Here is a 17941-nt window from a genome sequence, read left to right as displayed (position 1 = left end):
TGACAATTTTCTTCTTTTAAAAATTACTTTTGCAAGCAGAAAATACATGTACTGTCCCACCCAGGTGGTCAGGTATGTGTTTCTGCAGCTACAAAGAAAATAAACACTGAAGTGAATGTGTCCACTCAAATTAAGCATATTTTTGGGCTGCTTTGAGAGATTAGGTTGAGATTTGAAGTTTTAATCTTTCAAATGTGTGAATGCTCAACACCAGTTTTTCAACTGGCTCCTCACAAGGTTTTAGGAAGTTTTTAGATTAAAATATAACATTTTGGCATTTACTCTTCAGGGCTTAGCAGTGATCACTGGAGGGCTTTGCTCATTTAATCAGAATTCGATATTTTTCTGCAGAAAGTAATGCTGAACAAAATCAATCCATTTCACTGAGCAGCACCAAGGAGTGAGGCTGCAGTAGGATAAGTGGCAAGCTTCTGGTTTAAACACAGATTGGGACTATAAAATATGGATTGGAGCGTGGAAAACCTGGTCTAATGGAAGGTGATGAGCTTTAAACTCCCTCCCAACCCAAACCATTCCACAATTCTCTGTTTCTGTGGCTCCTGTGTCCAAGCAGGAATTAAGATCTCATTGCAGGAAGCTGTATAGGATAAAATTCTAGAAATAGCTGTCCAAACATGGTGCTGCATTTAATATCTTGCACTTGGAAAAAAAAAAAAAGAGTTCAACAAGTGAAGATATTTAGGAAAATGTGGAGCCCTTCAGCTATTCCTTTGCTCTGTAAAGCACCCAGGACTGTGTTTAAATGGGAACCAGAAGAGCAGTTTGGCACCTTCCATCTCTCCAGCTGCAAATGTCATGTGCAAAGTATCAAGAGTTTTATAGGTGTCTTGGATCTGGCTGAAACCATTTAGTGAGTGGAAAAGCAAATCCTGTATTTTGTGAGTGGAAGCAGGCACTTGCATTTGTGAATTGGGTATTTCTAGGCAGTGCTACTACTGTGCAAATTAAAATGCTAATTTCATGCATGCAGATGGGAACGTGGACTGAACCATAGAGCAAATGTGGCTTTTGTGCCAAACAATTCTGGCTGATTTGTCACAATAAATGCAACCGTTCCTTCAGGACTGCCACGGGAAAGGAATAATAGAAAATGTATTTTCCATTGGATAATGTTAAACAGCTAAAAGAAGCTGTGAGGCCCAAATAGAAATATCCAGACCTTAAGGGTTAAAGGAAGGCAACACAAAGGTACAGGACTCCTGAGGAGCATGGCCCATCTGCCAGACAATCCTTCTCATCACACCAATTTATCCTGGGTTTGCTTTTCCAACACATTTCACAGATTATCCAGACTTCAGGCCTCTGGCTGAGATTTTGCAGGTACAAAACCACAGATTTTGTGAGTATTAACTGTGCTGGCTAAAAACAGCACATTACAAAGCCTGGCATGCATTTGTGTGTCTGCTGGATCTTGTAGGGAGGAATCTATTCCATTATTAACCCTCAATCTGCAGCTCACCAGACTGAGAAGAGGAAAGTAACCTAAAAACATTTATAAAGCTGGTTTTTGCTCCTAGATTAAACCTCCTCAAATTCTTAAGACTTCGAGTTTAGCCATTTAGAGTGGGTGTCAAGCCTGGTTTTTATCTGGATATAAATAGGAAAAGAAGAAACTTGCAGGTTTATTTGAATTTTAAGCTGATGAAAAGGCTTCTTTAAAGGAGTTGTTCAAGACAGGCGGGCACTGGATTTGATCCAGAGAACCTCTTTAGTCTCACCTATTTTAAAGCAACTTAGATATGATATTTAGGTAGAATTCTGACGTCACTGGGTTGTGTTCCCAGGCCTGAAATCTGAATTGGTCACACAACGAGCACGTACAGGGCAGGCTCTGTGTCAGCAGCCTGGTCATGGCACTGTGGCTTGCAGGGATCCCTTGGAGCTGTTTGCATTTCATTTGTAGGAGGGCAGCTGATAAGCAGTGATTTCCTTCAGGGGATGACCTTCCTCCCCTTCCTGGTGGGGTTAAAATCTGGACTCATCCTGCTCCTTGGGTAATGGAATTTTTTTTTGCCAGTGATGGGCAGGGATCAGGGGGATGCTGGAGATGTGCTTGTGGAGATCTGGGACCAGAAAGCTGCTGGGTAAAGCATTCCTTGGCAGAGTGGTCCAGCTGGGTGAAAACCAAACAACAGAAGGAAAAAAAAAAACCCAAGAGGAATTAAAATATTTATCCTTCCTGGATGTTTGCACAGAACTTGTCCTTAAGTAGCTGAGTAATCTTAACAGCCAGCCTGACGTAGGTACAGAGACACACTGAACTGCTTTGTTTTCATAATTCCCAGCTAAGCCCAAGTTAATCTTAAAGTGAAGCTTTAAGCTTTTTTTTTTTTTTTTCTAAAGTGTTCAGAAAACCATCTTGGGACAGAATTTTTGGTGCAATAAATATTTTAATTCTTGACTAAAGCTGGCAAAACGGATGGAGCTTTTGCTGTTGGCTTGGCTCTGGCCAGATAAATGCTCACATGAGTGGGTCCCACTGCTCAGCACACGTGTTCACACACATAAAATTATCCCACAAAACCCCCATGCGCTGAGGTATTTGCAAGACTGACCCTTTTTTCAGCCAGTCCAGAATAAACAGCTTTTCAGTTTGTCTGGCAGGACCAGTTACACCTGTGTTAGAAGAAGCCCCTAAATACAAAGTTCAAAGTCTTAAGGATCACCAATTATTTTCCATCCTAAAAATCACTCCATCCTCTAAATACCCACGATCAAAGGTTCTGCAAAGGAATCAGGTGTGTCTGGTGGAATGAGAGTGTTCCATGCACCTGTACAGGGTTTTAAGGTGCTGTCCTTACTCCAGCATTTTGCTTAGAGGAAATTTCACTCTCGGACAATGGTTTCTCTGAACAATTGCATTCTAAGCACCAGCTATTTCCACCCAGCTCTCCCTTTATTCACAGGGCACTTACCCAGGCACACCTTCAATTAGCCTAAATGTTTCTGCTGGTTTTTCACATAGCCCACCAAGTTGTTGGAATTGCTCCCTGTAAAACAAGTATCAGCAAAGTCAGGTTTTAGGCTAGGCTGTGGCACATGCTTTCAGGTGCTCTCAGCAGTGCAGTTTTATTGGTCTCATTATCTAGCAGTTCTCTTGGAGAGCTGGGGTAGCCCACACTGGAGGAGAGGAAAGGAAATCCTCTCTTGGTTTTGTCAGCCCAAGTGGCCAAATTTGGCTGTTTGTAAATCTTATATCAAAGATGCTGTCTCGTTAAACCTGAATGTCACTTCCAATCTGATCCACACCCAAGAGGGAGAAAGCAGGAGCTTTGAAGCTGTGAGGAAAGATGTGGGAGATGCTCCTGCTTTCTTTGAGCCCCAGATTTGTGAGAGGGACCTGGCACCTCTCAGGGAACACTGAGGGACTGATTCACTGGGCTCCAGCCATCCCTTATCTCTCACCACAGCCCTAAACCTGCTTTTGACAGAGCTCCGTGTTCAGCTGCAAGGAGTCCTGGGCCAAGAGCAAAGCTCAAAAACTATGCTTAAAATAAAATAAAAAAGATTATTGGACTGTGTGGTTCCTCTGGCAGAAGACTGCACCATTTAACTCATTCTGTCACAGCTGAAAATTCTGGTTCTCAAGAGTCCACAGTCAGGACATTGTAGATCTTATTTTAAGATCTTCAAGGCATAAAGAGTTGAGAATAAAAAAATCTCTTTTTTCTATGTACAAACCTTCATTTCATAAGGAGCAAATTCCTTGTAAGCATTGCAAGAATTATAAAGCTCAATAATAACAACAAACACTTCATGCCAGCAGCTTACCAAAATATTCCTTGTAATACTTATGCCTCAGGTTGTGTCCATCTGGAAAGGAAGGTACATAGTGAGAACATACCCAGTCAGCCTTCATTTCTTGTGTTAAACTCTGACCTTCTGTGCACAGCACAGAGAAATTAGAGATATGGAAATAATAACCTCACAATGAGGAAAATGAAGTCCTCTGTAGCCTAAGTGATTAGGGTTGCTATAAACCTCTTATAAAGTGCTGAGATTACTGAGCTCTGTGGACACAACTCACTAGCCATAAGAGTGGGAATTGCCACAAGCATTTTATAACCTTTTCAGTAGCTACAGGTCAAGGAATCAGAGGCTTTCCCAAATGAAATAAAATTTGGGTAATATTTCAAACCATCTATTAGTATTTCATATAATTCAGGTTCCAGCTAGGTTGTTCTGTTTGCCATTTATATAATTATTGAAGCTCTTAGAAATATTTCATGTCTAAGATCCCCAAAGTTCTACATTACACTGGTTACTATGGATGTTATTAAAGAAAAGGTTATAAAAAAGATGATCCAAAAGCCCTGGAAAAACTCTTCATCTGTTTTGGAAGCAGCTCAGAGACCTGGTTTGATACTTCCCCTGGTTTTTACAGTGACTAAATGGCAAAACTGATGTCTCACATCTCTCCACTGAGGTGATTTGTTGCCCAGTGCCAATGTACATACCCTACCATTCAATGAATATCTAAATATGTTATGAGCTTTCCTGGAAAATATTTTGGCATGTATGAAATTCTTTTTTGGGCAAATGCGTCAGCAGAATAAAGGCAACAAAGTTTTGGATGCAGAAAGCAAAGTCAGAAGACAAAACTGGAAGTTAAAACTCAGATTTCTCATTGAAGTGTGCAGTAACATAAATATTTCTAATTTTTGTGCTGTGTAGTAACAGCACGTGTAGACAAAACACCAGAGGACACTGGCACGGAGTGTCCTGGTCATGCCTTAAGTTTTAGCTTTCATATTTTTTAGGTTCTGTACTGCCTTAGTGTGTGACTCTGAACTTAAAATGAAGTGTTAGCAAGTTCTCTTCTGAGTTTAGTTAGACAAAAAAAAAATGCTTTTCTAGCTTAAGAACCACGGACACCACTGCATTTTCAAGTCCAGAAAGTGCAAACAGCAGCGAATTGAGGAGAGAATCTGGGAGCATGGGACTGCAGAACCTGGAGCTGGAATTGGACAATTAACCCAATATGGAAAATAGACCAAAACTTATAAAAGTGTGAAAACTCATGACTCGGGGTCCCTCTTGGGTCCATTTTGGGTGTAACTATGTTGTGTTCTTGCACTGCCCAAGGTGAATCCTTTGAAAGCCTTTTAATAAATCCCCACGTTATTCCTTTAACCCTGCCCACCCTCTGTTCCAGGTCAGCCTCTCCAGGTGTCACTGGTCCCTGTTCCCCTGTTCCCCTGGTTCTGCCCTGTGGCCTCAGCACACACAGAAGGGGCAGGGAGGTGCAGGCACTCACCTGGGTTTCCTCTCTGCTTGATGCACTGACCCCTGTTGGGGATGCCCTCGGCCGTGTTGCCAGGGCTGATGATGTGGCACTCGTAGCCCGTGGGGCAGTGCAGGGGCTCGTCCCCATCCTCCGTGGTGCTGCAAGCCTCGGCTGCAAGACAAGCTGCAGGTCACCAACCTCAGCTCTGACAACTAGGCTTTCAGTTTTAGCTTTCATATTTTCCAGATTCTGCACTGCATTGGTGTGTGACTCTGAATTTCATATCAAGTGTTACAAGTTCTCCTCCCAGCTCACACAAAACAATCCTTTTCCAGCCCCACAACCAAGGATATCCTGCAGCTTCAGCCCCAAAAAGTACAAACAGCAGCGAATGGAGGAGAGAATCTGGGAGGATGGGACTGCAGAACCTGGAGCTGGACTTGGACAATTAACCCCAGTATGGAAAATGGACCAAAACTTATAAAAGTGTGAGAACTCATGACCTGAGTCCATCCTAGGTGTAGCCATGCTGGGCTCTTGCACTGCCCAAGGTGAATCCTTTGAAGGCTTTTCAATAAATCCCCACTTTATTCCTTGTACATTGTCCAGCCTCTGTTCCAGGTCAGCCTCTTTAGACATCATCTGTATAACTCCAAACTCCATATCCAGTCTTAGCTGCTGTTCTCTCATTCTGGTCAGACACAACAATTCCTCTCCAGGCTTTGGAATCAAGGATACCTCACTGTCTCAGGCCCCAAAAAATGTAAACAAAAGTGAGTTGGGGGCGAACAAACTTGGTGTAAATGACTTCATTACCTGAAGCTGTAATTAGAAGATTAACCCCCAATATGCAAATGGACCAAACTTATGAAAGTGTGAAAACCTGTGACCTGTCATCCATTTTTGGGTGTAGCCCCGCGGGGGCTTCATCTGCTCTAAATGTACCTGAAACCCATTCAATAAATATTACTGCTTTTTATTGCCTTAATTTTGTCTGGTCTCTGCTTTTAAGTAGCCTAAAAACGCATCACCACTTCCTGCCATGCAGGATGACCCTCCATGGGGCTGCTCTCTCCAAGCAGGGTAAGTGTGTCCCTGTCCCAGCTCAGGGCTGGGTGAGGAGCTGGGGAAGGTGAGCAGGAAGCTGGCTCTGTGCTGCTCTGCTCCCTGTTCCACACCCACGCTCCTGCTGCTGGATCCCAATCTCAGGTGTGGCTCACTGCGGGGTCAGGCACTGCCACCCCTGTCCCAAACAGAGGTTTCATCATCTCACCTGGGATAGGCAGCAAGTGCAGCTCAGGAAGGTAAAGCAGGACTCGGGCAGTGTCTGTGGCCATTACATGTACAGACTCTGCAGGGCCACTCCACCCTCTCATTTTTAATTTCAAGCACCTCTGCTGTAATTCTCATGCCATGGCTGATAGTTCTTGCTTCCCTAATTACTCCCTCAAGCTGAGATGAAGGTGTTCAGATAAGAACAAATAATATAAGCATGACAAGGATGGATGAGGAGGAACCTATTTTATCTCATTTCTAGCTGTGCAGCTTCAATGAGCTGGAGGCAGAATTTTCTCTTGTAGAACTTGGAGTTTCCATAATAGATGAGAGTTGAGGCCCAGTGAGTCTAAAACCATCTGTGTAAGACCAAAGAGGGGAATTTATTGGCACTACCTGGATCTGACTAAAGCTGCTCAAAAGCTGGGTTAACATTTCCATGAAAAGCCCAAAAACTTCAGGTGTCCATACATCTGGGAATGCCACTTCTCTTCCCACCTCCTCACTCCCTCCTTATTTCAATTTTAGGTATTGAAAAAAATGAATTAAAACCCCTTTCCCTGTGGAATGAACCTGAGAAGCTCAATCTCATTATCAGTCTCCAAACTTAGATACCCCAGCTTCACGTCAGCTTGGCACAGCTCTGCAGCAGTTTGCCAGGGCTCCTGTCCAAAGCACCTTCAGATCCAAGAGCCACAGCCCCAGCCCAAGGCACCTGGGTGATGAGGCCACTCTGGATTAAAGGATCTCCCATTCCAAGTCCACCCACGGTCTATCAGGAAGCTGGCACAAAATTATGTGTTATGATGACAAAGCCTTTTTCTAAAAGGAAGAAATATCTCTAATTATTTGAAGAGTGGGTGCAAGCCCAGTCCCCCGCAGCATTCCTAGTGCTCTGCTGGATAATCTATATCCATAAAAAGTAATTTATTTACTGCACCAGAAAGCAGCCCCTAGCACCACACAGAGTTATTCCTGTGGAAACTCCAGACAAATACCAGCAGCCCCAGCAGCCCAGACAAGTTCTGTGTATGAGGGATTTATTCTCCAAGGCCTTTGTGTGATTATGGATATTGCAGAGAAGAGAGAGAAATGTCCTGTACCTTGTAAGACTTCCTCTGGGCCATCCAAAAGCCACCCATTGCCTCCCAGCCAGCGGGGTTTGGGCTGAACCAGCCAGTCCAAGACTGCAGAAGACAGAAACAGGAGACCACAGTGTCAAGATGCAGCAGCCACAGGGCACAAGGTTATGGAAAAGTTATGGATTTCCTCTAAGGGCCAGTGAGGGGGGTGCCTGATGGGTTGATCTGATTTTGACTTTCTATTTGTGCTCTTGTTGTCCCAGTGGAGAAGGAGACATGGATGTTACCCAGGGCCACAAGAACCTGGTGTCCTAGAGGCAGCTGCTGCTTCCCATTGCCACTCCCATGGCAGGGAATGGTGAGGTGGCTGCCTCACTTCTGTCAGCACTAATTCAGGCTGGGATTGCCTCTTTTCCTGAGTATAGAAACACAGGAACACAGAATGGTTTGGGTGGGAAAGGACCTCAGAGATCATCTCACTCCAATCCCCTGCCATGTCCACAGGGACACCTTTCACTATCCCAGCTGGCTCCGAGGCTCATCCAGCCTGTCCTTGGACACTTCCAGGGATGGGACATGGAAAATGCCATCCCAGGAAAAGAACTGGCCTTGAGTAACTTCTGCAATTCGACTAAGTGGAAATTTTACAGCACCAGTTTTCCTTGGACACCTTTTTCATTCATCAATCCCCCCAAAACCTGAAGTGTGCAACTGAACTCCACCCCACACCCAGTGCATGTGAAGATCACCACCACCACCACCCCCATGCCTGCAAGCTCCTCTCCCTCCCAGTTTGCCCAGGGGTCCCTGTGGTGGCTAAACAGGATGTTTAAAAGCCTCACAGACTGAATTCTAACTGGATTCAACTGCACCCGTGAGAAACCTGTCAATCTCTCCTGAGAATGGAATCTTATAATGGTAAAAAACAGCTTGTGTCCCTGAGAAAGGATTCTGAGACTAAGACTGTTTCTGATGCCTTGGGTTTTAGCTTTTATATTTTTCAGACTCTCTGCTGCTTTGTGTGTAACTCTGAAACTTCATGTTGGGTGCTAGTAAGTTCTCTTCACAGGGGAGTTGGATAAAACAATTCCTTCCCAGCTGGAGAACCAAGGACACCCATTACCCAAAAAGCAGAAATAATGAAGGGGGCAAACCAGGGGGCTGAGACTTTATAACCTGGATCATTTAATACACTGAACAACTTCATAAATTGGACAATTGACCCCAATATGTAGATGAACCAAAAATTATAAAAGTGTAAAGACTCATGACCAGGATTCATCCTGGATTTATTTGGGTGTAGCCCTGGCCAGGCTCTTTCACTGCCCAAGGTGAATCCTTTCAATAAATACCTATTTTATCCCTTTTGCTCTGCCTAGTCTCTGTTCCAGGTCAGCCTTTAAGGCATCAGTTCCTTGCACTTACATAAACTATTCCAAATCATCAAAAAGAAGACTACAAACAATATCTAAAAACAGACACTTGCCAGCATGGAAGCACCTCAGCTGAACTGACCAATCCTTATGGGATAACACCTAGTCACTGAGCAATTAGAAGTAAACACTGTGGGAAATAGAAAAGGTGTAAAACTCTCAGAAAGCTGTGTGAAAGCAAATCTCAAGATGGAGAAATGCAAGAATGCTGAAGATGCAAGGACAAGAAACAACAGGGCTGTGAGCTGTGTAAAGATAGGCCTCAGGAAAATATGTTAAGCAAGATAGTAGAAATATGTAAGCCTAATAATGAAGCTTTATCCATTGTTTTAAGCTATTACAAGCAAGCATTGTTCAAAGCAAGATGTACCTGTAGCTTCATTAATTGGCCTAAGCAAATTCTTGTCAGCTTTTAATATGATGCTATTGTCTAGAAAGTTCTTAAAAGACTTTGTCACAAACAGAACTTGGTCTGCTGTTGCTAGCAGCTGAAGCTGTTTCCATCTCCTTGGCTCTGTAAAATGAAACTGACTGTGATGGAATCTCTAGGGAGCTGGTGTTGTTTATCCTGGAGAAAAGGAGACTCAGGGGTGGCCTTATCACTCTCTACAACTCCATGAAAGGTGGCTGTAGTCAGGTGGGGTTGGTCTCTTTCTCCAGGAAGCACTGACAGAATGAAAGGACACAGTCTCAAGCTGTGTCAAGGGAAAATTACTTTGGAAATTAAGAAGAAGTTTTTCACTGAAAGAGTGATGAAGTGCTGGAATGGTCTGTCCAGGGAGGTGGTGGAGTCTCCATCCCTGCATGTGTTTAAAGAAAGACTGGATGTGGCACTGGGTGCCATGGTTTAGTTGAAGTACCAGGCCATGGGTTGGACTTGATGATCTTGGAGGTCTCTTCCAATTCAGTGATTGTGTGATTCTGTGATTTTGTGATTCTGTGGTTCTGTGATTGTGTGATTGTGTGGTTCTGTGATTGTGTGATTGTGTGATTCTGTGATTCAGTGATTTTGTGATTCTGTGGCTCTGTGATTTTGTGATTGTGTGATTCTATGAATAAATCTTCCAGTCAACTACTCCAGCAGCCCTGTCCCATTGCTTATGTACATATATACATAAATATAACACAACAAATATCCCAGAACCACCAAAACACGACCCATCTACAAAACCCTACGCGACGAGACGAGCTGCCAATCTCTCCTTGGCGCGCGCGGGCTGGAGCGTGTCCCACCCCTCTGGGGACAGTCCCCAGGGGCTGCAGGTGGCCCTACCTGGCGGGGGCTGCACGGACTCGAGGCAGGCATAGATGCAGCCGTTGTAGCAGCAGCGCTTGTGGCGCTGGCACTCGGAGTCGGAGCGGCAGCTGGGCACCTCGCAGGCGCGCTCCGGCAGGCTCTGCGGCGGAGGAGGGCACCGGTCACTCTTCTGCTGCTGCGAGCTGTGAGAATGAAGAGGGTACTCATAATCCTTTGCAAAGAGAAGAAAAGGAAGTCAGGTTTGCTGTAAGGTGTACTCATAATCCTTTGCAAAGAGAAGAAGTCAGGTTTGGTGTAAGGTGTACTCAATCCTTTGCAAAGAGAAGAAGTCATGTTTGCTGTAAGGTGTACTCATAAACCTTTGCATAGGGAAGAAAAAGAAGTCAAGTTTGGTATAAGATGTGCTCAATCCTTTGCAAAGAGAAGAAAAGGAAGTCAGGCTCGCTGTAAGGTGTAGTCATAAACCTTTGCAAAGAAAAGGAAGTCAGGTTTGGTGCAAGGTGTACTCGTAATCCTTTGCAAAGAGAAGAAAAGGAAGTCAGGCTCACTGTAAGGTGTACTCATAAACCTTTGCAAAGAGAAGAAAAGAAAATCAGGTTTGGTGTAAGGTGTACTCATAAACCTTTGCATAGGGAAGAAAAAGAAGTCAAGTTTGGTGTAAGATGTGCTCAATCCTTTGCAAAGAGAAGAAAAGGAAATCAGGTTTGCTGCAAGGTGTACTCATAATCCTTTGCAAAGAAAAGGAAGTCAGGTTTGGTGCAAGGTGTACTCGTAATCCTTTGCAAAGAGAAGAAAAGGAAATCAGCTTTGCTGTAAGGTGTACTCGTAATCCTTTGCAAAGAGAAAAAAAAGAAAATCAGGTTTGGTGTAAGGTGTATTCATAATCCTTGGCAAAGGGAAGAAAAGAAAATCAAGTTTGGTGTGAGTATGGAACATCACGCCAGGTCTCAAAGTGGTTTTTGGGTATTCACCAGAGAGGAGGATTGACTGTCCAGCTCCCCGAGCTGTTCTGTGGGTTAGAGAGGGTTAATGAATGAGGTTTGTTTGAGAAGTATTCTCTGACCAGGGCTGTTGGTCTGGAGACCAAGAAGAGAAGATAAGCAAGAAGAAACCTGCACAGGGAAAAATATTTTTAGAAAAGTTTTATGGAAGACAGAGGTGTAGATGGCTTTACACCAATGAACGTTATGTTGACTAAGTGTGACCAATGAAGAAAGTGTAAACTGAGTAGAGTGTACAAAAGACAGCGTGCTGTTGTAATAAACAGAATATTAGCCTTTTGAAGTGTGTCTGTTTGTGTGTCATGCCTGCCTCTACAGCAACACCCCAGCACTTCCCTTAGGGACGTGCTTTGGGAACACCAAACCATCATTAAATTATTGTGTGGAGCTTGTCTTTTAATTGAGATTATTGCATAGAAAATTAGGAGGTTAAAAAATAAAATTATTTGAAGTCTTTTCTATTTGTCTGGGAAACAGAGAGACGACCCCAGGCATCCTCATGATGAGGACACCAAAACACTTTGATGGGGAAGCAGTGGAAATGAGGGCACTGTGTTGTTTTGGGACATGGAACAAATGTCCCTGGTAGCACCTCTCTCCTCAGTGGGCTCCTTCCTCTCCATCACCTGCTCTGGACTAGAATTTATAGGGGAACCTTTCAAGTCTATCCACGGGGGAGCTCTGGCTTGTTAAATTAGAGACCATTCCTAAATCATGGGATATTCTGGGTGAGATCTGTGAGAGTGATGCCAGCTTCATCCCAAATGTTTCACTGCAGCAGAAAGAAGCCGAGCTGCTCATTGCACCCTGACAGGACAAGGGAGGTGAGAAGTGGATGAACAGGCACTGGAACATTTCTGAGGCAGCACTCAGATATTTTTCACACTGGGGTTGTTTTAGCAAGAAGCCAAATCCCTCCAGCAGAGAGGTGAATCACCCCAGCCCACTCCTTACTCACCCCTGGGCTGCAGCTCAGCTCCCCAGGGCAGCACAAAGTGCTCAGGGCACTCAGGTCTCAGATTTATTAACAACCATTTATAAACTCTAATAAAATCAACAGGTGGATGCTGGATTTGCACTTTTAAGAGGGTTCAGCATCAAGCCATGATGCTGAGCATGAAGTAAAGGCTACCATGGCCTCATGAGCAGGTTGGTAAGAGTCATAAATAGATAAAAATATGTGTAAATATACACTTGGCCCAATCACTGGTGTGTTACAAAATCAGTGATGAGAAACTGGGGTCGTTATTCCAAGAATAAACATGGTGCAACAGTCCCCCAGGGGTTTCTAGGAAATTTCTCCACCAGACTATGGAGAAATTTGAGGTGACATTAGCATCCCTCTCTGCATCCTGCTCCATCCTTATTGCTGTAACCCCCAATGGCTCTTTTGGAGCATCTGTGTCTTTGATAATACCTGTTCCCACATGGATTCTCCCAAAAACTGGCCCAGGAGAGGCCATTGCACGGAGATGGAGTGTCAGAGAGACAGAGAATTCCTGATATTTTCACTAATGACAGCCTCCTGCCCTGTTCCCAATACCAATAAACAATTTTCTTCTGCTTTTTCCTTTAAAAACCTTCCGTGATATTGTTTTCCCATGAACTGATAGGTGTTTAAACCAATAAAAAGGTTTGGGAAAACCCAATTTTGATGATGTTTTCCATGCTGAAGGCACAAGCTCTTATTATTAATCCATTCCTCAACAGCTGCAAAAACTCCAAATTTGAAACATGTTTTAAAATTTAAGATTTTGAAAACACACTTTTTTTTTGAGGGGGAATGTTGCTGGATTTTAAATAGAGAAAATGTTCAGACCAGATATAATTTTTGGATATAAGGGAGCACTGAACAATTAATCTGTGCAGCTGCAAACACTGAACAGGTCTCCTTGCTGGAGGGAGTGTTCATCCTGGAAGGTCACAGTTTACTATTCCATTTGAAAGGTCATCTGCAGACGGAAATGTGACCAAAATAATACTGGCAAATAATGGATACACGAAAAAAACCACCAAACAATTACTGCAGTTGCTTCACAGATGATTCAGAAACCAAGAAGCCAAAATTGCAATGAACAGCTGGCTCCATGAATGAAATTTCCGTTGGGGAACAATACAACAGTTGTGGCCAAATAACTTTGTACCTCATGACCTCCCTGCCCATTTTCTCTGGTCACCCATTGCTCATTTCTTTCAAAATAAGAATATGTTTTAAATTTGGTTTAATAAAACCCCATTGTTTATGTGTGCATAAAACAGGATTCCCTCACTCCCCCAGATAACCTGGTTAAGGATATCTCCAGGTTTGGGTTACAAGGATTTTTTGAAAGCTCTCCCAGCATTCACAGTTTGGCTCTGATTTATTATTTTTGCAGATTGTGACGACAGTCAAAATATCTTTAAAAATATTTTTTAGTGCAAGAGATAAATTTCTGTTTCCCAGAGAGACTTATTAAATAATTTAATGACAATATCTGCCTTAGAGATAGCCAGAAACAAAGTAAGGGGAAAAGTCCAGAGTTCAGCTGAGGAACCTTGGAAATCAACAAAGATAAGGAAAAACCTGGATGGATTCACTCAGTCTCAGCCATAATTTCAATAGCAACTGAGGGATGCAGTCTGCCTCCCAAAAATCACAGATTTATTCTGTTATTTGTGTCTGGAACTGCTCCCCGAGCTTGTGTCAAAGCAGAGCTCTCTGCTAATTCATATTCTGCACGGAGCCCCTCGAGGTGACACGAGATTTATTTCAGCCTCCCACCACCAGCTCTGGCCCTGGCAGGTATTCCCAAGCACTGGCCATAAAACACCTTCCCCCTGAAAATAAATACACAGTCAGGGAGAATTTTGAATCCTCCAATATTTCCATTAAAGACCTGGAAAATCACCCATCAGTGATGATCAAAGTGGCAAACATCAGACTGAAGGCAGCTTAAACAATCTGCAGGACAAGACCAAAGCAATGGCAATAATATTCTCCTGTTGTTGGCTCAGGATTTGTCATTTTGGTTCTGCTGTTTGCAGTTGGAAGAATGCTGCAGGATTGGGGTGGGCTCCAAGAAGATGCACAGTAATGGCTAAAAGGCTGGAAAGCAGGAAATAGAGAAAAAAAGGTTTGTGTGTGTGCAGGTTCCAAAGGGGAGGCTGAGGCTGCTCTGCTCACAGGTTACTCTGAGGATACGGGGGCCAGAAATCTCCTGGGGCACACAGGGCACCCCAGGGCTGACTTATGACAGCTGGCTGCTGGAGGGAAAATAAATTGTTGGAAGAGCATTACAGCAGCTGTGAGGAATTCTTCATTTCTGGAAAGCTTTAAAAGAAGGCTGGGATTTTTCCAAAACACTTGCTGTAGCTGACAGTGGAATGAAATCCAGACTGGCCCAGCTTTTCCCAACAGACTGATGGGTGTTTTACAATGAACTGACTCCCACTCCCAGGTAGGTCCCTCCCTCTGCCCTCTGGGGACAGTCCCTGGAGTGTGGGGGCTGCACAACACCAAATCACTAACCTTGACAAGTGTCCCAATGTAAAAGATTTGGATTTTTTTTTTTAAAGCTCAGCTCCTGCATCCTGCTGTGACTGCCAGGTTTTTTTCCTCACTGCAATCCCTCTTTCTCCCTTCTCCATTCCCACTTGACCCCTCCTTTCCAACCCACGCCCTTCCTCAGGGTGAAGGAAAAGCCCCTGGCCAGCTCCTCATCCTCACACCTGCCCCTCATTCTGCATCCAGCATTTTCTACATTTTTCCTCCTGCTGCAGCCTCAGATTTTCTGGACTCAGACCACACCAATCTCTCTCCCCTGTGTCTTTTGGGGTCCCACAGGGATGTCTGTGGCCCGTGTCCCATATGGCTGCAGGTTGCCATCAGCACCTCCATCTGTCATCCCCCTATCCAAGTGACTCACAGATCAGCTGCTCTGCCCCCAGACTCTGATTTTCCAAGCACAGGGAACACAGAGCATTTGGTAGGAAAGAAAACATCCCTGTGAGAAACCAGAGGGGCTGCCAGAACTGACTCCTGGTGCAGGAGAGGATGGAGAGCAGACGCTTTCCCCCTGACAAGGCTTTGAGGAGGAGAAAGAAATGCATTTTCTGTTTTCCCTGGACCAATGTTTCTGTCAATATGAGCAATTCTAGCTGAGCTTGCCAGATCAGTAGCACCTGGATTCAGGGCTGCCAGGAAAAACAGCCCTTTGAAGAAGTGCAGGTTGAAAGAAGAGGATATATCCTCAGGGGAGCCAGAGCTGCCTCGGCAGGGCTCCTTATCTCAAAATCAACATGTAAATCCCTCTTCTGCTCCTGTCCTATCCCTCTGGGTCATTCACCTCACAGCTCCTATTAAATTTGAGCTTCACATTGAAATATGGCAGAAGAACATCCATATGAATGCACTTTCCAGTGAGTGATTTTGCAGGAAATTCACCTTTTTATATCACAAATTTTCCAATAAAAGTGCAAACCAGAGAATACCCTATTCCAAAAGAGGTTATAATGAAGAAAATTTCTTACAAAATCCTTTCAATAACAGCACAACGTTTTCTGCAACATTTCAAGAAGACAGAATTTCAATTTGTTCATTGAGGGCAAGAGATGTGTGTCACAACTCTGAGTCAGCAGTTGCACAAACCAAATGTTGCCATGCACAGACATCACTCTAAAAGTCATGGGCATAAAAACATCCTTTTTGAATTAAAAGCTGCAGAAAAGCAGATGGAGGAATCTGCCTGTGGCACTAAGGTGCTGTTTATACCCATGCAGTGGTTGGAAGATGCAATCAGACCTGAGCATAAGAAAATAAACTGTTTGGGGCTTGCCCCCAAGCAATTCAAGGGGCAGAAACCTTGGCTCAGTGCTGGTTTTCAAGGGAACTTGAATGGACCAAGTAAAAATTTGAAATTAATAAAAAAATTGATTTTTTTTTTTTTTTTAACAGTAGGTCCTAAAACTCAAGCTATCACATTATTTTCCCTTTTTTTTCAATTTCCATTTCCTCCATGGCCATCTCTAGTCTTTTTGCACATCCACACCAGGACAAGATCCAGCACCATCCCCTCCACTCCCAGTAACTTATTGCTGTCCGAATTTCAGTCCCAGTCCCATTTCCCATCCCAGTCCCAGCCCTCGTGCCCCGGGTGGATTTGGGGGCTGTGCTCGGTGCCCTGAAGGATGCCAAGAGCAGGCAGGCACAGATGGGGCCACCGGGGCTGTGCCAGGGCGTGGGCAGCAGCTCTGCTCGCAGGGGATGGATTTTTGGGATCGCCACCCTTCAGGGTGATGGGCACGCCAGGGCACTGCAGGGATTTACAGAACCGTGGGCAATGCCACCATCCCTCCCTCCTTCCCTCCCTCCAGCACACATTTACCCAAAGTTACCCCAAAAAAGCAGCAGAGGAGCTGGGCACGGAGCCCTCCCTGCTCCAAGCAATAAATCCCATTATTTTCCTCCCACTAACAAACGCGCAGGGTTTGCATCCCCCCTTTCTCCGCGGTCACTTTTCCCTGGGGATTTTCCAGGGAAAGCGGTGCCGGTGCCATCCCAAACCCCTCTCCCAGCTCCGAGCGCTCTTCCCAAGCTTCCCCCCACAGCAGCTAGGTGGCAAAAGTTCCTCGCAGCCTGGGAAAAACTTCACGAATCCCTGTTAGACAGAGCCAGGGACCGAGCCGAGCCCTCCTTATCCCAAAACGCGAAAGGAAAACTCCCCTTGGGAGGCGAGCATCCCCAAAAATCCCCCCCAGCCTTACTCACATCGTATTTCTCGGTCATTTTCAGCAGAGCGCGTTTCCAGAGGGTCCTGGCACAGCCCGGCTCCGGCAGCAGAACCAGCACACACACGGCTGCAGCCAGGATCTTCCTACACAAACCCATCCCTGGCACCAGCCTGGAACCCATTTTATTTTTTTTTATATTTTTTTTTTTTTCCCCAAGGAGAGGTGGAATAAAGAGCCCGGCTCTGGGGATCCGGGAGGTTCCGAGGTTTGGGAAGGAGGGAGGGAGAGAGGGCTGAGCGCTCCGAGAGCCGCTTTTCCCTGCGCAGCTTCTGGGAAGGGAAAAGGGGAAGGGAAAAAAAAAAAAAAAAAAAAAAAAGAGAGGGGAAAAAAAATAAAAAAAGAGCCTACAGGCAGAAGCCGGGAGCTGCTGTTGAACTTCTTTAAGTTAGATCAGGTTCTCGGCTCACATGTTCACACAAAGCTCACGCTACTCCTTGAGTGATGGACGGGAAGATTACTTGGAAAGATTATTTTTAGACCTTTGTTCCCAACATCTGGCATCCTCCGAGAGCCCCATTCAGAGCCAAAGCGTGGGATCAGATGACAGCTGCCGCAGGGGGAAATAAAGGTCTCGGAGGGGTGGGCTCGGCAGATTTTTGCAAACAGTTCACCCAAACTTCCCCAGAGCCTGGGCTCTGCCTTTGTGTGCTTCCCACTGAGGGCTTGCATCACGCTTTGACAAAGTGATAACTTCATCCGAGCCCGCTTGAAGGAAGTGATTTAACAACGTGATAAACATCCAGGAGCTTTCATTAAACCAAGGGGACGCTGGTTTTCTGAACACCATACTGAGGGAGGGGAAAGACGTTAGGAAAAAATAAATCGGGGTGTGGAACGGGGAAGGAAGGTGGTTTGGAAATTACATGAGCACAGAG

The 17941-nt window shown here is 44.7% G+C and overlaps 1 protein-coding gene across 1 annotated transcript; it reads right to left on the bottom strand.

Annotated features, from left to right (window-relative positions):
• Positions 1-195: 195 nt before the first annotated feature.
• On the bottom strand, positions 196-17352 carry WFDC1 (WAP four-disulfide core domain 1). The gene is made up of 7 exons (XM_014874470.2): positions 17044-17352; positions 10312-10507; positions 7627-7710; positions 5279-5419; positions 3793-3834; positions 2937-3011; positions 196-2134 (listed from the first exon to the last, which is right to left on the bottom strand). The coding sequence occupies exons 1-6, from the start codon at positions 17185-17187 to the stop codon at positions 2953-2955; spliced, it is 666 nt and encodes a 221-aa protein (XP_014729956.1). The 5' UTR covers positions 17188-17352; the 3' UTR covers positions 196-2134; positions 2937-2952.
• Positions 17353-17941: the final 589 nt, after the last annotated feature.

The sequence above is a fragment of the Sturnus vulgaris genome, chromosome 12 (assembly GCF_052056855.1).
Source record: "Sturnus vulgaris isolate bStuVul1 chromosome 12, bStuVul1.hap1, whole genome shotgun sequence".
In the NCBI taxonomy this organism is placed as follows: Eukaryota; Metazoa; Chordata; class Aves; order Passeriformes; family Sturnidae; genus Sturnus; species Sturnus vulgaris.
This window is presented reverse-complemented; position numbering and strand designations above follow the sequence as displayed.